Source organism: Myxine glutinosa, chromosome 9 (assembly GCF_964187855.1).
Source record: "Myxine glutinosa chromosome 9, kmMyxGlut1.1, whole genome shotgun sequence".
NCBI lineage: Eukaryota > Metazoa > Chordata > Myxini > Myxiniformes > Myxinidae > Myxine > Myxine glutinosa.
The window spans coordinates 126,208,865-126,224,829 of record NC_136269.1 but is presented as its reverse complement, the minus strand read 5'-3'; the positions used below and the strand labels follow the sequence as shown (position 1 = coordinate 126,224,829).

The 15,965-nt window shown below is 45.3% G+C and overlaps 1 protein-coding gene across 1 annotated transcript in view; it reads left to right on the top strand.

Annotated features, from left to right (window-relative positions):
• Positions 1-411: 411 nt before the first annotated feature.
• Positions 412-15,965, top strand: part of CCT4 (chaperonin containing TCP1 subunit 4) — a 17,379-nt gene continuing 1,825 nt past the window's right edge. Inside the window, exons 1-12 of the mRNA XM_068128235.2 lie at positions 412-696; positions 916-968; positions 1,381-1,470; positions 2,546-2,654; positions 6,356-6,498; positions 9,137-9,258; positions 9,423-9,555; positions 9,821-9,960; positions 10,158-10,254; positions 10,572-10,679; positions 10,810-10,940; positions 14,149-14,383. Of these exons, the coding sequence (XP_067984336.1) occupies positions 591-696; positions 916-968; positions 1,381-1,470; positions 2,546-2,654; positions 6,356-6,498; positions 9,137-9,258; positions 9,423-9,555; positions 9,821-9,960; positions 10,158-10,254; positions 10,572-10,679; positions 10,810-10,940; positions 14,149-14,383 (1,467 nt within the window). The 5' untranslated portion in view covers positions 412-590. The remainder of the gene's footprint in view (positions 697-915; positions 969-1,380; positions 1,471-2,545; positions 2,655-6,355; positions 6,499-9,136; positions 9,259-9,422; positions 9,556-9,820; positions 9,961-10,157; positions 10,255-10,571; positions 10,680-10,809; positions 10,941-14,148; positions 14,384-15,965) is intronic.

The window sequence follows — 15,965 nt, the reverse complement described above, 5'->3', positions numbered from 1 at the left end:
AGAAGTTAAAAACAAAACAACACCCTACTATACACCGCCTAATTAATGTTTTGCATGAATCTAAAAATAAACGATGCACCGTGGAACTGATCATTGCACCGTGGAATTAAGTACCAATGCGATTTATTATAACGTATACCTTGATTCACTGTGCTTTAGATTGTGGTGTTCAATGATCGCTACGTGGTTTGAATGAAAGTGGGACTTTAAAGGGTAGTCCCGATATATGCCTGTCATTTAGCGTCTAAATAAAACCTTATTTATGTTTGATTGATGTCCCAACTCTGTATTACAGAGCCTAGGTTTTCTAATAAATTATATCATAGTAATTAAAAGTAACATTTGCATTGGTAAAAAGAATCGATGGAATGAGGGAATTTTGTTTAAGCGACGCTGGCAGTATTCGCGGGCACCCCAACTGAATAAGTATAAGCCCCATTCAGGCTTCTGGAGCTTTCCACGGGGAGCGGTTCTGGCTGAGGTGTTTGGCCGTCGCACAATCCAGGTCCATCTCCACATTCCCGGCAGTAATTCTCAACAATTCGTCACCCAACAAGTCTGCCATATCGATCGAGCCCTTCGTCATCAATATGCTGGAGAAACAAGTGCATATGGCGGTAGGAAATAAGAGCAGCGTGTTCAAGGACCGGGAGAAGCCCGCTCAGATTCGTTTGAGCAACATATCTGCTGCTAAAGGTTCTTCCTTTGTCTTTCCTCAACTGTTTTTCCTTGTTTAGTTCCTTCTTCCCTTCCTCTATTCACCACAGGGTTTTAAGATATTCCGTTCGACTCCTGTATCTTTCACCGCGCTGTGGTGAATCACAAACACCCCTCACTGAAGTAACTGTCGTGTGGTGCTGTGCCCACTTCCCTGTACGTGCAGACACAACATTTTGTTTTCTTTTTCTTCTGCAGCTGTCGCTGATGCTGTCCGAACTAGTCTCGGACCAAAGGGCATGGATAAAATGGTGAGGGTCCCTGGGGGTCATGAGGCCGAGCTGCAAAACGTATTCAAAGCTATCCCATAATGCCGTGCGCGCCGCCATGTTGGTTGTATTCACTTCCTTGGCCATCAGCAGCTCTGCAAGTCAGCATGCTTATCTCGTTATTATGACATGCAATGGAAGGTTACGCTAATTTCCTTTGTCTTACCTTTTCTCGCTTGGTTGGCTTGCCAACCAATATGGCACCCGCGCACTGCATCATGGGTACTGAAACTCCTCTATAGGTCCACAGGACCTCTGCACTGATTTGGGGCATGCATTATAATCAATCCCTGGGTTTGCCTTCTCGGTCATCCCATCTAAACTCTTGGTGCCGCACAACGAGGTTGATTGTGTGATCTGCCGTGCTGATATCCTTGTAATTTCTATTCTTCAGATAGAAGATGACAAAGGTGATGTGACGATTACAAACGATGGTGCGACCATATTGAAGATGATCAAGGTTATGCATCCTGCAGCGAAAATGGTAAGGTTGTCGTCCAGCTCTGGAAAAACGAAAATCCAAATTTTGATCCGTTGCCATGGTTTCCCAAATGTGTGTACCCCTGAGAACTGTTACATTGTCAGTTGGGTAAGTTGCAGTTCTGTCCCGGAAGCTTGTCTCCCAGTCTTGTCCTCTCCCCTCCTTTTTATGATCACACCAACCCCCACCCCCTCCTCTCCATCCTTACTGAAAAGCTTAACGTGGCACGCTCTTAAAATGCTGCCATACACGCATTGAGGAAGTCTAACCACTTAATTGGAGGGATGTATATGTAAATGGGAGGTTTTAGTGACCAAATCTGGGTGTCAGAAGGTGTTAAACATGCGAGATGCTCAGTGATACTGCCATGCTCCGACCTGCTGCTCAAGGTTCTAAACATTCATCCAATGCTGAGTTAGCAGGACCATGGTCTTGGGTCGAGTGGTCGGGACAGAAGATTCCATAACACTAAAGAAAATGGTAATAATCAGTCTTGTGGGAAGAAGAAAGAAAAAAACAAGATAAGAAATATGTCGTGCATAGCACGATACTTGTGAAATCCTTAAAATATGTTGTTGGGTGATGATGACCTCAAAAATAATTAGTGGTTGAATTCAGTGACCTGGTATGCAAATCGTCTTCAAATTTCAAGTTAATATGAAAATGGAGGATTTTAGAAATTTGGCCTATGTTGACCTTTTGGCCTGTGTTGACCTTTTGGCCTGTTGACCTCAAAAATACTTGGTGGTTGAATTCAGTGTCCAGATGTGCAAATCCTCTTAAAATTGCAAGTCAATCAGATGAAAATTGAGCATTTTAGAAATTTGACAAAGTTGTTGACCTTTGGGCTATGTTGACCTATTGACATTTGACCCCAAAAACAATAGGCTTCTTGCTTATGACCAACTCTACCATTTAGTGAAGTTTCGTGAAGATCAGTTGAACATTGTGACCTGTCGAGGCGACTGACAAACGGACAGAATAACGCACAAGACCAACCAATATACTTGAAAAATGTTCGATTTTCGCAAGTAAAAAGGTGCATGCGTTTCAATTGTGCTTTTGTTGTGCATTGCAGCTCGTTGAACTGTCCAAGGCACAAGATATCGAAGCTGGCGACGGCACGACCTCTGTGGTGGTCATAGCTGGCGCACTTCTTGACGCTTGCTCCAAGCTGTTGCAGAAAGGTGTGCTTGACTGCCCTTTGTATGATTTTTATGAGTGGTCAGAGGTTCTAGTTTTATTGAAAACGATAAATTTATTGGCAAGAATTATGGGACGCACGTTTGATTCCATGTGCATGACTTGTCACTTCCCCCACAAGATGAAACGGTATATTAGGGTTCATGTCCTGTGTCGATTCTGAGTTACCCTCATGTACCAAGTCACCCTTGAAATGCTTCATTATGTTTATCTTTTGGAGGTTGTCAACTGGTCAGCTTATCTTGACTTATCTTGAGTTAACCTCCCCTTCCCCCGCCCCTCCTCCCTCCTCCCTTCGTCCCTTCCTCCCATCCCCTTCTTCTCTCTTCCTCCCATCCCCTTCCTCTCTCTTCCTCCCATCCCCTTCTTCTCTCTTTCTCCTTCCAACGAAGGCTGGAAAGGGTGGAAATGCGAATGGTTCGGTGGATGTGTGGAGTATCGTTGAGACAAGAACAACAACAACATGCATTTTAAGGCCATTTTCCCTGCTAGAGCGGGGGTTAGCCTTGCGGTCGCCATGACAATCTTCTCCATTTTGCCCTATTTTCTGCATCTCTCCTTGTTAACCCCCTTGTCCGCATTTCTTCTTCCACCATCTTTAGTCAAGTCTTTCTCGGTCTTCCCCATCCTCTACTTCCTTCTACATTCATTTCCATCACTCTTCTCAACCAGTCACTTTCATCCTTCCTCAACACATGACCAAACCATCTCAACCTGTTCCTCTTCACAGCATCAATCACAGGCTCTATTCCCATCATCTTTCGCAATTCATCATTTGTCTTCCTCTCTCTCAACGACACTCCGCACATCCACTGAACCATTCGCATTTCCACCCTTTCCAGCCTTCGTTGCTGCTCTACATTCATGACCCATGTCTCACTCCCATAAATCTAGTGCTGTTAGCTAGATTCAAAATCCCATCTCGGAACCGTCTCGATAAATTTTCAATTTTCATAACGGGATCTCGGATCGGCTCGGTTCCCGGCAAAATAAAAAAAATAAAAATAATAAGGCTTCAAAAATAATGGAATTTCATTACAATATGTAAACAACAATAAAAAAAATTCATTTCTGATGTTGAGTACTTAAATTCCGACTTAGCTTCCATTTACCGGGATGAAATAAAATACACCGCCTACATGCAGATGATCGGCCACCGATGGGACCGGGTTATCTCATTACAGTTTGTATTGTCGTGTAATTTCTTGCTCGGAATTTCAGAGAGAGGGAGAAAATGTTTCTGCCCAGGCATATTCGAGTCCCGGTTGGAGTTTCATTATCATTTTGTGAGTTGTGATCGCCAAGGGGCTCGGTCCCCCCCCCCGTTCCCCTCCCCTCCTCCGCCCGGCAATGCCGGGTACTTCTGCGAGTAAATTATAAAGCAGGCGGTGTAGTGATCACCCCCCCCCCCCCCTCCTTATTTTGACTCTGTGACTAAAGTAAACGTAATCAACTTATCAGGCCTAAAGTGGAGATAAGATAACCAAAATACTTTCACATTCAAACCGTCAAACCAAACCCCGAGGGATTCTTACAATTTATAGATTTAGCGTTGCAATTAAACATAAACGTTCATCAAAAACTCATTTCATAAAACTACATAATGTATTGTACTTGTATTAATACATTGTGTGTAGAATAATCCGTTATAAACGTGTTTTTAATCTAAATAAACATCGTCCCTCCATTCACGGGGCTCGAGCGAGTCCCTCGATATTAATGTGCAAAAGACCATAGCAACCACATTCCGTAACTCGTCTCCAAGGACGGACACGTGACCGCAGCGTAAAGCGGAGCGAGGCGGAGTGATACAGCGGAAGGATTCAACGGTTTAAATGAAGCCGCGATGCGGCGGATTTTCATTGTGACCTTCATCCTGATTTCGTTACCTGCGCCACCAAAGGTAGATGGAGATTATGTTTTCACTCCTGTCTGTTTGTCCGTTTGTTTGTGAACACAATATCTCAAAACGTTGTGGACGGATTAGGACGAAATTTTGTGGAGATGCAGCGTGTGTGACAAGGACGACATGATTAGATTTTGGTGAAGATCCGGATTCGGAATTCGGATTCTTTTGCAGTGCATTGTTTGTTGACGAGGGGAAAATCCTGGAACAGTGAGTTTACTTTATCTATCATCGTTTGTGTCAGTTCAGCTGCACTTGCGAAAAATGATGCTTGTGCAGAAGCAGAGTAATGAAAGCAAGGCTCAATAAATGCCTCTATTATGGAAAATATCTGCAAGAAGTTGGAATTTTAACCGGGATTTTTTTACCGAGAAATTGCGTCAATCAATTTATCTCGGGACCGTCTCGAAAGCCGAAACCGCCGGGATTTCGTCCCGGTCTCGGCTCGGTTGACAGCCCTACATAAATCATAACACTTCTCACACATGCAGCATACACCTTTCCCTTCAGCTTCAACGACACTTCCCTCATCATCAGCACGCCACTCAGTTCCCGAAACTTCTTCCATGCACATCTCACTCTTGCAACCGTTGCCGAGTCTGATCCACCTTCTCCATTCAGCATGTCTCCGAGGTAGCAAAATGTTTTCACACCTTCCAGCTTCACGCAGTCTCCAAGATCCAACTCAACATTTCCTCCATCTGCAGCTCCCTCTGTGCACACCTTCCATTTGAATGTTGCTGCCACACTGGTTAATGACCCTCTCGGACCACTACATTTTTGATGAACCCACTCAGCGCACATTGTACATTGAATGGAGTTCACTCCGACACCCTTCCTGCACACAGCGCACGGCCACTTCCCAGTTCTTTCCACCTCACCACATGCTTTACCACTTGCCATCACCTTCGCCTTTCCGATATTCACCTTCAGACCTTTTGTCTCCATACATTCCTTCCACTTGTTCATCTTGTTCATCAACACCAGATCATCTGCATACAACAACTCCCACAGTAAACCCTCCTTTACGTTCTGAGCCAGCACCTCCATCACAGCTACAAATAGTAGTGGACTTAGTACCGACCGACCCCTGATGCACTCCCACCTTCACCTCAAACTCACCACTGTTCCCGTCCTTCGTCCTTACAGCTGTGCGCGCTCTTTTGTACATTGCCATCACTACTCTGATCAACCATTCCTCCACTCCTAACTTCCTCAATGCCCATGTCACTACTTCACGTGGAACCCTATCGAATGCTTTCTCCAGATCAACAAACCCAAGAAACAACTTCTTCCTCTTCTCCATCGTTGAGAGAGGAAGACAAATGATGAATTGCGAAAGATTATGGGAATAGAGCCTGTGATGGATGCTGTGAAGAGAAACAGGTTGAGATGGTTTGGTCATGTGTTGAGGAAGGATGAAAGTGACTGGTTGAGAAGAGAGATGGAAATGAATGTAGAAGGAAGTGGAGGACGGGGAACACCGAGAAAGACTTGGCTAAAGATGGTCGAAGAAGAAATGCAGGCAAGGGGGTTAACAAGGGGAGATGCAGAAAATAGGGCAAAATGGAGAAGATTGTCATGGCGACCGCAAGGCTAACCCCCGGTCTTGCAGGGAAAATGGCCTTAAAATGCCTGTTGTTGTATGGAGGATTCCATGAATTTTACATCAATGGCCCTTTTTAGTTTGACTAGAATCTTGGAATTTGCAATCGTTTTGATGACGTCCTTTTTTAAAAATTGTTTTAATACCTTATTTATTGTTGTTGTTGCCTACAGGTATACACCCGACCATTATTTCAGAATCGTTTCAGAAGGCTGCAGATAAGGGCGTTGAAGTCCTGGAAGGCATGTCCCAACCCATGGAGCTCTCGGACCGCCAGACTCTTCTGAACAGCGCCTCGACTGCACTCAATTCTAAGGCAAGCCTTGTGGGAACATTGATTGGATCTCCATCCCTCTTTGTAACTCCCTCTCTCCGGCATAATTATTTTGAATACTAAAATGTTCTTCAGGCTTCGCCAAAATGTTTATTTTGGCTTTTTTCCTTTTTGTGGGGGGGGGGGGGGGGGCAATAAGCTCCATTGCAAACTACCTCATGCATTCAACCATGCAGTGCTCTAACCATGCAGTGGGTTAGGCAGTGCTCTATCCTATAAATGCTGAGTGTCAAGCGAGGAATGCATGTACAATTTGTAGTGTTTAAGATTAATCAAGCTACAGCAGATGAATGGAGCATGTCATGGGACTGCATAAACAGCATGTCTACATTAGCTTTTTTCTCAGGTAGATTGCCATTTGTGGCTGAGATTAATATTCCACTGCTGCAGTGTAAGATTTTATTGCAATGGTGGCTAAAAACATGGATTAAAAATTAACCCATGGGGGTTGTAGTGAACATGTGCACAATGTCAACAGCAACGATGCATTACATGACTTTGTTTATAATTGGATGCAAGCGTACTGCTCTTTACTTGAGAGGATCAGTCTTTGTACCTTTCTTGTGGGTGGGAGTAATATTGGCCTGCTTGCAAGGTAGCAGGAGGTGCCCAACAGGCTGAGAGTTGTCATTACCTCTGCCACCCGAGGTGGACAGAGGTTATGTTTTCACCCCTGCCTGTCTGTTTGTGAACAGGATATCTCAAAACGTTGTGGATGGATTAGGACCAAATTTGGTGCAGAGGTTGGGTGTGTGACGATGACAAAATGATTCGATTTTGGTGAAGATCCGGATCCGGATACTATAATTTTTAGTGATTCTTCACCAATGAGTGATCGGGCTAAAACGATATATAGCACGATATCTCAAAATTTTATGGACGGATTTTGACGAAACCTTCTGGACATGTGTGTTACAAGGAATAATCAATTTGATTTCGGTGAAGATCCAAATACGAATTCAGACACGATAACTTTTTAATTTGTTAAGTGATTTTTCACCTTTGAGAAATGGGGCCAAAACGATATATAGCAGGATATTTCAAAATGTTGTGGACGGATTATGACAAAACTAGGTAGAAGAATTGGTTAGGTGACGAGAACAAGCCACTTCGATTTTGGTTCAGATCCAGATCCAGATTCGACCTCTGAGTGGGATACAAAACGTGAACTGTTCGGCCTGGCGGATGTATGCTCTCTGCCGAGTGCCGTTCTGGTGTTGTAGTGGAGAACACTTTTACGAGTGCAGCACATGATTTGATAACATTCACTTTAAACTATGAAAGCTGTTCACCACAATAATGAAATTGTTTGTACTTAGTTTGTTATTGTAACTATATTTAATTGCCTGGTGTTGGCTTAGCGGTTAGGGTGCCGGCTGGGGATCCTAGGATCCTGGGTTTGAATCCCGGTCGATCGCTGAATTAACGCCAGGGGGGTTGACTCAGCCTGTCATCCTTCTGAGGTCGGCAAATTTGAGTACCAGTTCACTGGTAATTCCGTGTCGCAAGAGTCGACTAACAGGGTTGGCGGCAGGAAGGGCATCCGGCCGTAAAAACATTACTTCAAAAAGGGGACCACGGTGCACGAAAAAGGCCAACCCCTGCTCTGCAGGGAAAAATGGCCTCTAAAGGTGGTTCTAAGACCAAGGGTTGCTACTGAGTGATTTAAATATATTATTGGATAATATGCATTCCGTTTGTTCATGCTGAGAATCTGCTCATGTCTGTTTTGTTTTCACATTATTCCCCCACGCCGCAAAGCAAAAAGCCCGGTTAAAGCAATCCGTCATGTCTGTCTTATCAGTTTATGATCGAGGAACAATTTATTTAAATAGAACGATATATTTTCAACGCAAATTGGAACATGAATAAGACAAGGTTGTCGTTTAACCGTACTCTAGCTCTGAATTCATCCTGACCACACATGCGTTAAGGACGTTACAAAGGACACAAACAACAGGCACGAATAGCTAACGTAATGTGTTTGATGGGGTGATGTAATAGACATTGGGTAAAATGGCAGTAAACCCCGGAATTAATTTATTTATACGCCTTTAAAACTCTTTAAACTTGTATTTAAATTGAATTATATACTTCAACACTGTAGAACACAAATCGCCCTCATAAGACTTCCTTGAACCATGCTATATATCATATCGATAGAGGGCGTGGCACGTGAGATGGTACAGTATTGAGGTGAAGAAGAGGTGGCCGATTATGGCTAGGTACGATGCTGATTGATGCTGCGTTCTATGGTGATCAATGTCTCCATCTCCTAAAGTGTGACTCGCCGTCGTCTTGTAAGTGTACAAAGGTGGTGTATACAACTGCTTCAGTAGCGCTAAACTTGATTTTCTTTTTTTTAACGATCCTTAGCTGATTAGATTTTGATTCAGGTCTGGATCCATATACGACCTATCAGTGGGATACAAAACGTAAACTGTTCAGCTGGTGGAGGTGTGCTCTCCACTGAGTGCTGCTCTAGTTCATTCATGTTTGAATCTTTCCCATCTCGGTCTCTGAGGATTCATTTCAATGTCGTGTTGGTAGTAATGCTCTCTCTCTCTCTGCTGGGCTTTTTGAACGAGGCTAGTGTTGATTCTGAATGGCATTCCCGCAGGTGGTGTCTCAGTACGCCAGCCTCCTCGCCCCATTGAGCGTCGACGCAGTCATGAAGGTGATTGACCCCATGACGGCCACAAGCGTGGACCTGAGGGATATCAGGGTCATCAACAAACTTGGGTGAGTTTAATCCGAGGCATGGGATTCCTTTTATGGAAGTTTGCATTTGAGAGGGTGGTGATTTAAAATATTCCGTGTGAAACGGATTTGTGATCTGCACGGAATTTCGAGACTTCGCTTTTAATTTGCTGGTTATGCATGGTGACCTTCCTTTGTCTGTGCAGGGGTACCGTTGATGACTGTGAATTGGTCGATGGCCTGGTGCTCACACAGAAAATAGCGAATGCAGGCATACACCGAGTGGAGAAGGCAAAGATCGGCCTCATTCAGTTCTGCTTGTCTGCACCCAAAACTGATGTAAGTGTCAAATGATGAGCCTGGTGTTTAAAATGGTCGCCGATGTTGAGGAAAGGCTAAAGGCGCGTCTCAAAATGCCCTATATATATTTCAGAAATCTCGAAGGGGGTGAGGAGGAAACCAATTTTTGTTTCTCTAGATAAGGGAATGAAACGTCTTTAGGGTCCATATCGACGCTGTATACCTGTGCAAGGCTGTCTTCATGGTGGCAATTGTAAACTTTCTCTGCAAGGCTTTACTCCCATCGTGTTTCCCCTTTGAACAGATGGAGAACCAAGTGGTCGTGTCGGATTACACTCAGATGGACCGGGTGCTACGTGAAGAGAGAACCTACATCCTCAACCTGGTGAAGCAAATCAAGAAATCTGGGTGCAATGTGCTGCTCGTACAGAAATCCATCTTGAGGTCAGCACGGGGCCTGGGAGTCAAGTTTGTTTGTTTTTGCTTGCATTATAATAAGTATCAGCACATAGGTGCACTATTTGTCAGATTTGTTGTCGTCGAAACCTCCGGTGAGGTTTGTGTTTGTCAAAAGTTTTGGAAGTAAGTCATTTTTGACGAGCTTGATATGGGCCGTAGCATGCCGAGTGTGGTGTTTGCAGGGATGCTCTGAGCGACTTGGCGCTGCACTTCCTGAACAAAATGAAAATATTGGTGGTGAAGGACATCGAGAGGGACGAAATCGAATTTGTCTCCAAGGTATGACCGAGGGCTGAACGAAGTAGTTTATTATGATGAACTAAGATCGGAAAGCTCCCACATCAGTTTGTAGCAAAGCTTTACAAAGCAAATGTTGCAGAGCAAAGTTTCAGAGCAAACTCTATGGCATCAGCAAACGCTGCGTCAACCCTGAAAGAACCGTGTGAACCCGCTGCCACGTGCTGCATACGAATGAATAAATAATGCATACGAATGAACGAATAATCCATACGGAAGAACGAATTGCACCCAATATGGTGTCTGTGATAGTCAATAAAAGTTTGACATTCTTTGCATTTCCTTTGACTTGTGCGTAGACAATTGGAGCCAAACCCATAGCGAGTGTGGATCACTTTATACCAGAGATGCTCGGGTCAGCTGAACTGGTGGAACAAGTGAACCTGGGTACGGGCAAAGTGGTCAAGGTGAGGAAGAATCGGTTGTGCAAACCACATCCTTTAATATCTTCCATCAAACCGTGTGCCTGGAATGATATACTTGCTCGGTGGATGGGAATACGCGTGTGTGTCCCATGTTTCCGCCCTTGATGTGCAGTTCACTGGCTGCACGATCGTTGGAAAGACTGCGAGCATCATCATAAGGGGTTCAAACAAGCTTGTTCTGGAAGAGGCTGAGCGCTCTATGCATGATGCTCTGTGCGTCATCCGCTGCCTCGTAAAGAAGAGGTGAGCTTTTTGTCCCCGTCCCCAAAGTTGTAGCTCTTGACTATTTTGCACAGGGCCTGTGCTACGTGTGCCACAAAATGTCAGGATTCTGTTTGACCGATATCATGTTCCATTTCTGCATTTGAAATTCCCAAGTGAATGAACAGTTTCTCCGATTTACTCTTCAGCCTTAGGTTTTTGGGTAGAAGTTCAATCCCGTGATTTTTATTCAGATCTCTGATTCCTGTTCCAATAATATTGTCACGTGACTGCTCTGTTAATACCGGAAGCGTCACAGAAGGCAATAGAGCGTTAATGGAGGCATCTTGAATCCAACTATATGGCGGGTTATACGCGACGAGGAAGAAGAGTACCGACTTACCTGGACGGCCTCGCTGATGTCTTCACCCTGCAAAAATAATTCGCACGAAAAACGGATTTAGAATGTACAAAAATAAACAGGTTTATTTAAAGGAATGCCGGTAACAAGAAAAACGCGATGATAAACCTAAAACCTAAATGGAGCGCTCCCTCACCAGACTTGAACACAGACACAGGGATAAAATAACGTGGAATGAAAATAACTGCGTATGGTTATTTAGTGCACTTAACTCAATCGTCTCGGGGTCTCGTCAGGAATGGTGTCTGCCCTGTATGCGCAGTCCCGACGCGGCTCCGCTGTTGGCGGGAAACCGCTCGACGTTGGCGCGAAAACAGGCCTCGCACGCCCCCGTTCATAAGGCCTCGCTGCTCTCCAGCGGCCAGCCGCATGTCGTTTCCGCCTGCCAAAGTCGGCCTCCTCACAATCCCCAGCAAGGTCCAGAACATGAAGATAGGTGCACACTCGTGGGCAGAAGGTCCCGAGCAAGAGAGAGTCCACAGCAAAGAGGGTCCAGCGCAAGAGGGAGGAGAGAGAGATCCCGGGCAAGAGAGAAAATGTCGGTCTACTCCACTTTTTATCGATCCCTCGCGACGTCATCTGCCTCTCTCCACCAATGCCCGCAGGCCACCACTACTGTTTCGCTCTCCACATATCACACGCAGTCCGCCCTTTGATGTCATCGGCGTGCCCTGACAATCAGCGTGATGCTCCTACGCGCCTTTCTCTTCACCAATCAGTCAGCTGCTTCTTGCCTTCTTACGTCATTGGCCATGCTCGTTCAATTGGTTGACTCACGCCCAATAGCGAGTCCTTCTGGGCGTGGCTCCCGGCCTGCCTGTGCGGTGTGTTCAACCAGGCGGTGTTGTTAGCCCCTGTGCCTTGATGCCTGGCTTCCGGTTAATTTTTACTGTCATTTATTAATTAGTGTACTAATGGGCCTGACTCGTGTCTATGTGCAAGGCAATGAAGGACAACGGATAAATCGCAAGGTCTCACGACCAGGGGAATGAACATAATCCCTACACTAGTCAACATTCTAACATAATCCCTACACATTCCTCGTAATCGGGACAAATATACAAGCTTAATCCGAACACATGGTCTAAACAGAACTTATTACATCAAGGTTTCTACACGACAATCGGAGCATGATACTATACAGATCTACCTGACTCTATATATCACTCTACCCCACCGACATAACATGTTTCTTCTCGTACTTAGGCCTACCCATCACATTCTATGGGTTGGGGGCTTGGATTGCAGGGTAAATTGAGGAGCAGCAGGCACAACTGACATCGGACCATTAGATAACGAACCATTCCACCTTTGCGACTATTCTTAGGTTTGTGGGATTTAAAAAAATTTTTTACAATCGAGATTGCCATCTGCTGTTTAATCATCCACTATTTTTGCCCACGTGCCATCCCTCTTTTGTGGCCATAATCCTTTGATCTGATAAATGTAGTTGCATTTATGGGGGATATTTTAATGAGTCTTAATGGGTTGGGGATGGATGGGGGGGGGGGGGTAGGGGGAGGTGTCAGCTACTCAATTAAGGCCTCAACACCATCCGGTGTGTCCTCTTCGTGCATCACTGTGAGACGGGAGTTGTCATATTAGTAGTGAGAAGGATTAAGGGTCTGGTGTAGTGCCCCGCCTCCCACGTTGCCTCCATCACCCCAATGTCTGACATCGGAAAAGGCCAGGTAAGTGCAAATGGGATTGGATTCTGACCAGAGACGGATGATCATTTTCTGGACGGATGATCATTTTCTGTTCATCATCAGCACTTTGAGAAGGGGAGAGTGCTGATTGGCCCCTGTGATGATTGGCTGTGCTTCATCATGCTACTCCCTGCCCCTCTGAGTGCTGAGCAGCTCACCGGGGGCCACGTTATCCAGCACCAAGCTTTACACGGTGCGAGGTGCTGAGGGCATAAAAAGGGATAGGTTTGGCGTCGTCGGCTCGTGCTGGTCTCATTTGGCTGTGCTCTGTGGGACCTGTGCAGGAGGATTTGTGGACCTCCCTCGAGGAAACTGCAGCGTTTCCCCAAGAGCAGTTTGCCTCCCCCTGATTGACCTGAATAAGACACCTGGATCAGGCCTTTTGCTCCTTTGTCCTTCCTTACTCGCCTGGTTTCTGTGTGAACAGGTGCTTTTATGTACATAGGCGTACTTTCATCGCTTTTGTGTATTACGTTGTTATCTTGTTCATCTGTCTCTCTTGTTCCTCTGGAACCTGTTTGTTGTCTCATCCTGTCCTTTTAGAAACAAAATGTTTATTTCAAAGAAGTCTGTGTTGCTTCTTGAGTTTCCACCAATTTATTGCCGCGTGAATGATTGGGTGGCTTTGGCTTCACGAGGGAAATGAAGCTGAGTGATTGAATCAAATTTGACATTAAGCCGACTATCTTTGGAACTAGCTGCTCCGACGTTTGCAGTTTGTGCCTCGGCCACTGTCACATGGTTGGTGGGGGCTGTAAACGTGACGGTGGGGGCATTTTCATTTTCGGTGGGGGCATTTTCATTTTCGGTGGGGGCATTGGTGGTGGGGGCATTTTCTACATTTTATAGAGTAAATCGAGTTGTCACATTCAAACTTGTCATTAATCTTGTCACAATAAAACAAACGGATAGACCTTTATTTATTGCTCCAGTGAGGTCCCACTGTTAGAATTCTAAATAACACTTGGCGGTAACTTGCCGTTGTTAACCCCAATTCAAACCGCGCATTGTTTATTTGTTTTAACTTGTGGCGGTGCAACCATGGTGTCTGAAATGTGGGCATAGGTTCTAATGAATCGTAGTTTGTCAGCTTCTCGTTGAAAATCCCTGGATGTTTCAGGGCCCTCATTGCAGGTGGCGGCGCACCTGAGATCGAGCTGGCTGTACGGCTATCGGAGTATGCACGCACCCTTGGGGGCATGGAGGCCTACTGTGTCCGTGCCTACGCCGAGGCACTCGAGATAATTCCCTCGACTCTGGCTGAGAATGCAGGCCTTAATCCTATCGTCATCGTCACGGAGCTTCGTAATCGGCATGCACAAGGCGAGAAAACTGCTGGCATCAATGTGCGCAAGGTACATCCTGGCATGTCCCTGAAGGCATTCCTTTTGTTGTTTCCAAATGGGAATGTGGAAGAGAAATTGCTACTTTTGACAATTGCCTCAAGTTCTTGGTTGCTCAGTGATGTTTTTTGTGATAATGCATTTCCAGTGACAAGTTTAGTAAATGGCATTTAAAGATAAGTGCCAGACTTCCATTGGTTATCCAATTTCTGCTTTGATGCATTGTCATTGGTCAGTGTATGAATTTGGAATTTGTTCAATGTGCCAGCGATAACTTGCCTACTCTTCGTGGAGGACGTCATGGGATCTTTAACGTCCATCAACCAATGCCGGCAAATTTGGCAACCAGTTTAACATCCATCTGGCAGCACACGCATTAATGAATCATCCTGTCTGTGAAACACCGGGATGCCAGTTTATAGCTGGGCTGATTAGAGCTTTGCGTTCTTATAGATAAGCTGGGCCGAGATTGGAGCCTTGCGTTCTTATAGATGATAAGCTGGGCCGAGATTCGAGCCTTGCATTCTTATAGATGATAAGCTGGGCCGATAGTGGAAGCTTGCACTCTTGTTGATGGTAATCTGGGCCGAGAGTGGAAGTTTGCACTCTTGGTGATGGTAATCTGGGCCGATAGTGGAAGATTACGCTCTTATTGATGGTAATCTGGGCCGATAGTGGAAGTTTGCACTCTTGTTGATGGTAATCTGGGCCGATAGTGGAAGATTACGCTCTTATTGATGGTAATCTGGGCCGATAGTGGAAGATTACGCTCTTATTGATGGTAATCTGGGCCGATAGTGGAAGTTTGCACTCTTGGTGATGGTAATCTGGGCCGATAGTGGAAGATTACGCTCTTATTGATGGTAATCTGGGCCGATAGTGGAAGATTACGCTCTTATTGATGGTAATCTGGGCCGATAGTGGAAGATTACGCTCTTATTGATGGTAATCTGGGCCGATAGTGGAAGTTTGCACTCTTGTTGATGGTAATCTGGGCCGATAGTGGAAGCTTACACTCTTATTGATGGTAATCTGGGCCGAGAGTGGAACCTTGCATTCTTCTTGATGGTAATCTGGGCCGAGAGTGGAACCTTGCGCTCTTATTGATGGTAATCTGGGCCGAGAGTGGAACCTTGCACTCTTATTGATGGTAATCTGGGCCGAGTGGAAGCTTGCACTCTTATTGATGGTAATCTGGGCCGATAGTGGAAGTTTGCACTCTTGTTGATGGTAATCTGGGCCGATAGTGGAAGATTACGCTCTTATTGATGGTAATCTGGGCCGATAGTGGAAGATTACGCTCTTATTGATGGTAATCTGGGCCGATAGTGGAAGTTTGCACTCTTGTTGATGGTAATCTGGGCCGATAGTGGAAGATTACGCTCTTATTGATGGTAATCTGGGCCGATAGTGGAAGATTACGCTCTTATTGATGGTAATCTGGGCCGATAGTGGAAGTTTGCACTCTTGGTGATGGTAATCTGGGCCGATAGTGGAAGATTACGCTCTTATTGATGGTAATCTGGGCCGATAGTGGAAGATTACGCTCTTATTGATGGTAATCTGGGCCGATAGTGGAAGATTACGCTCTTAT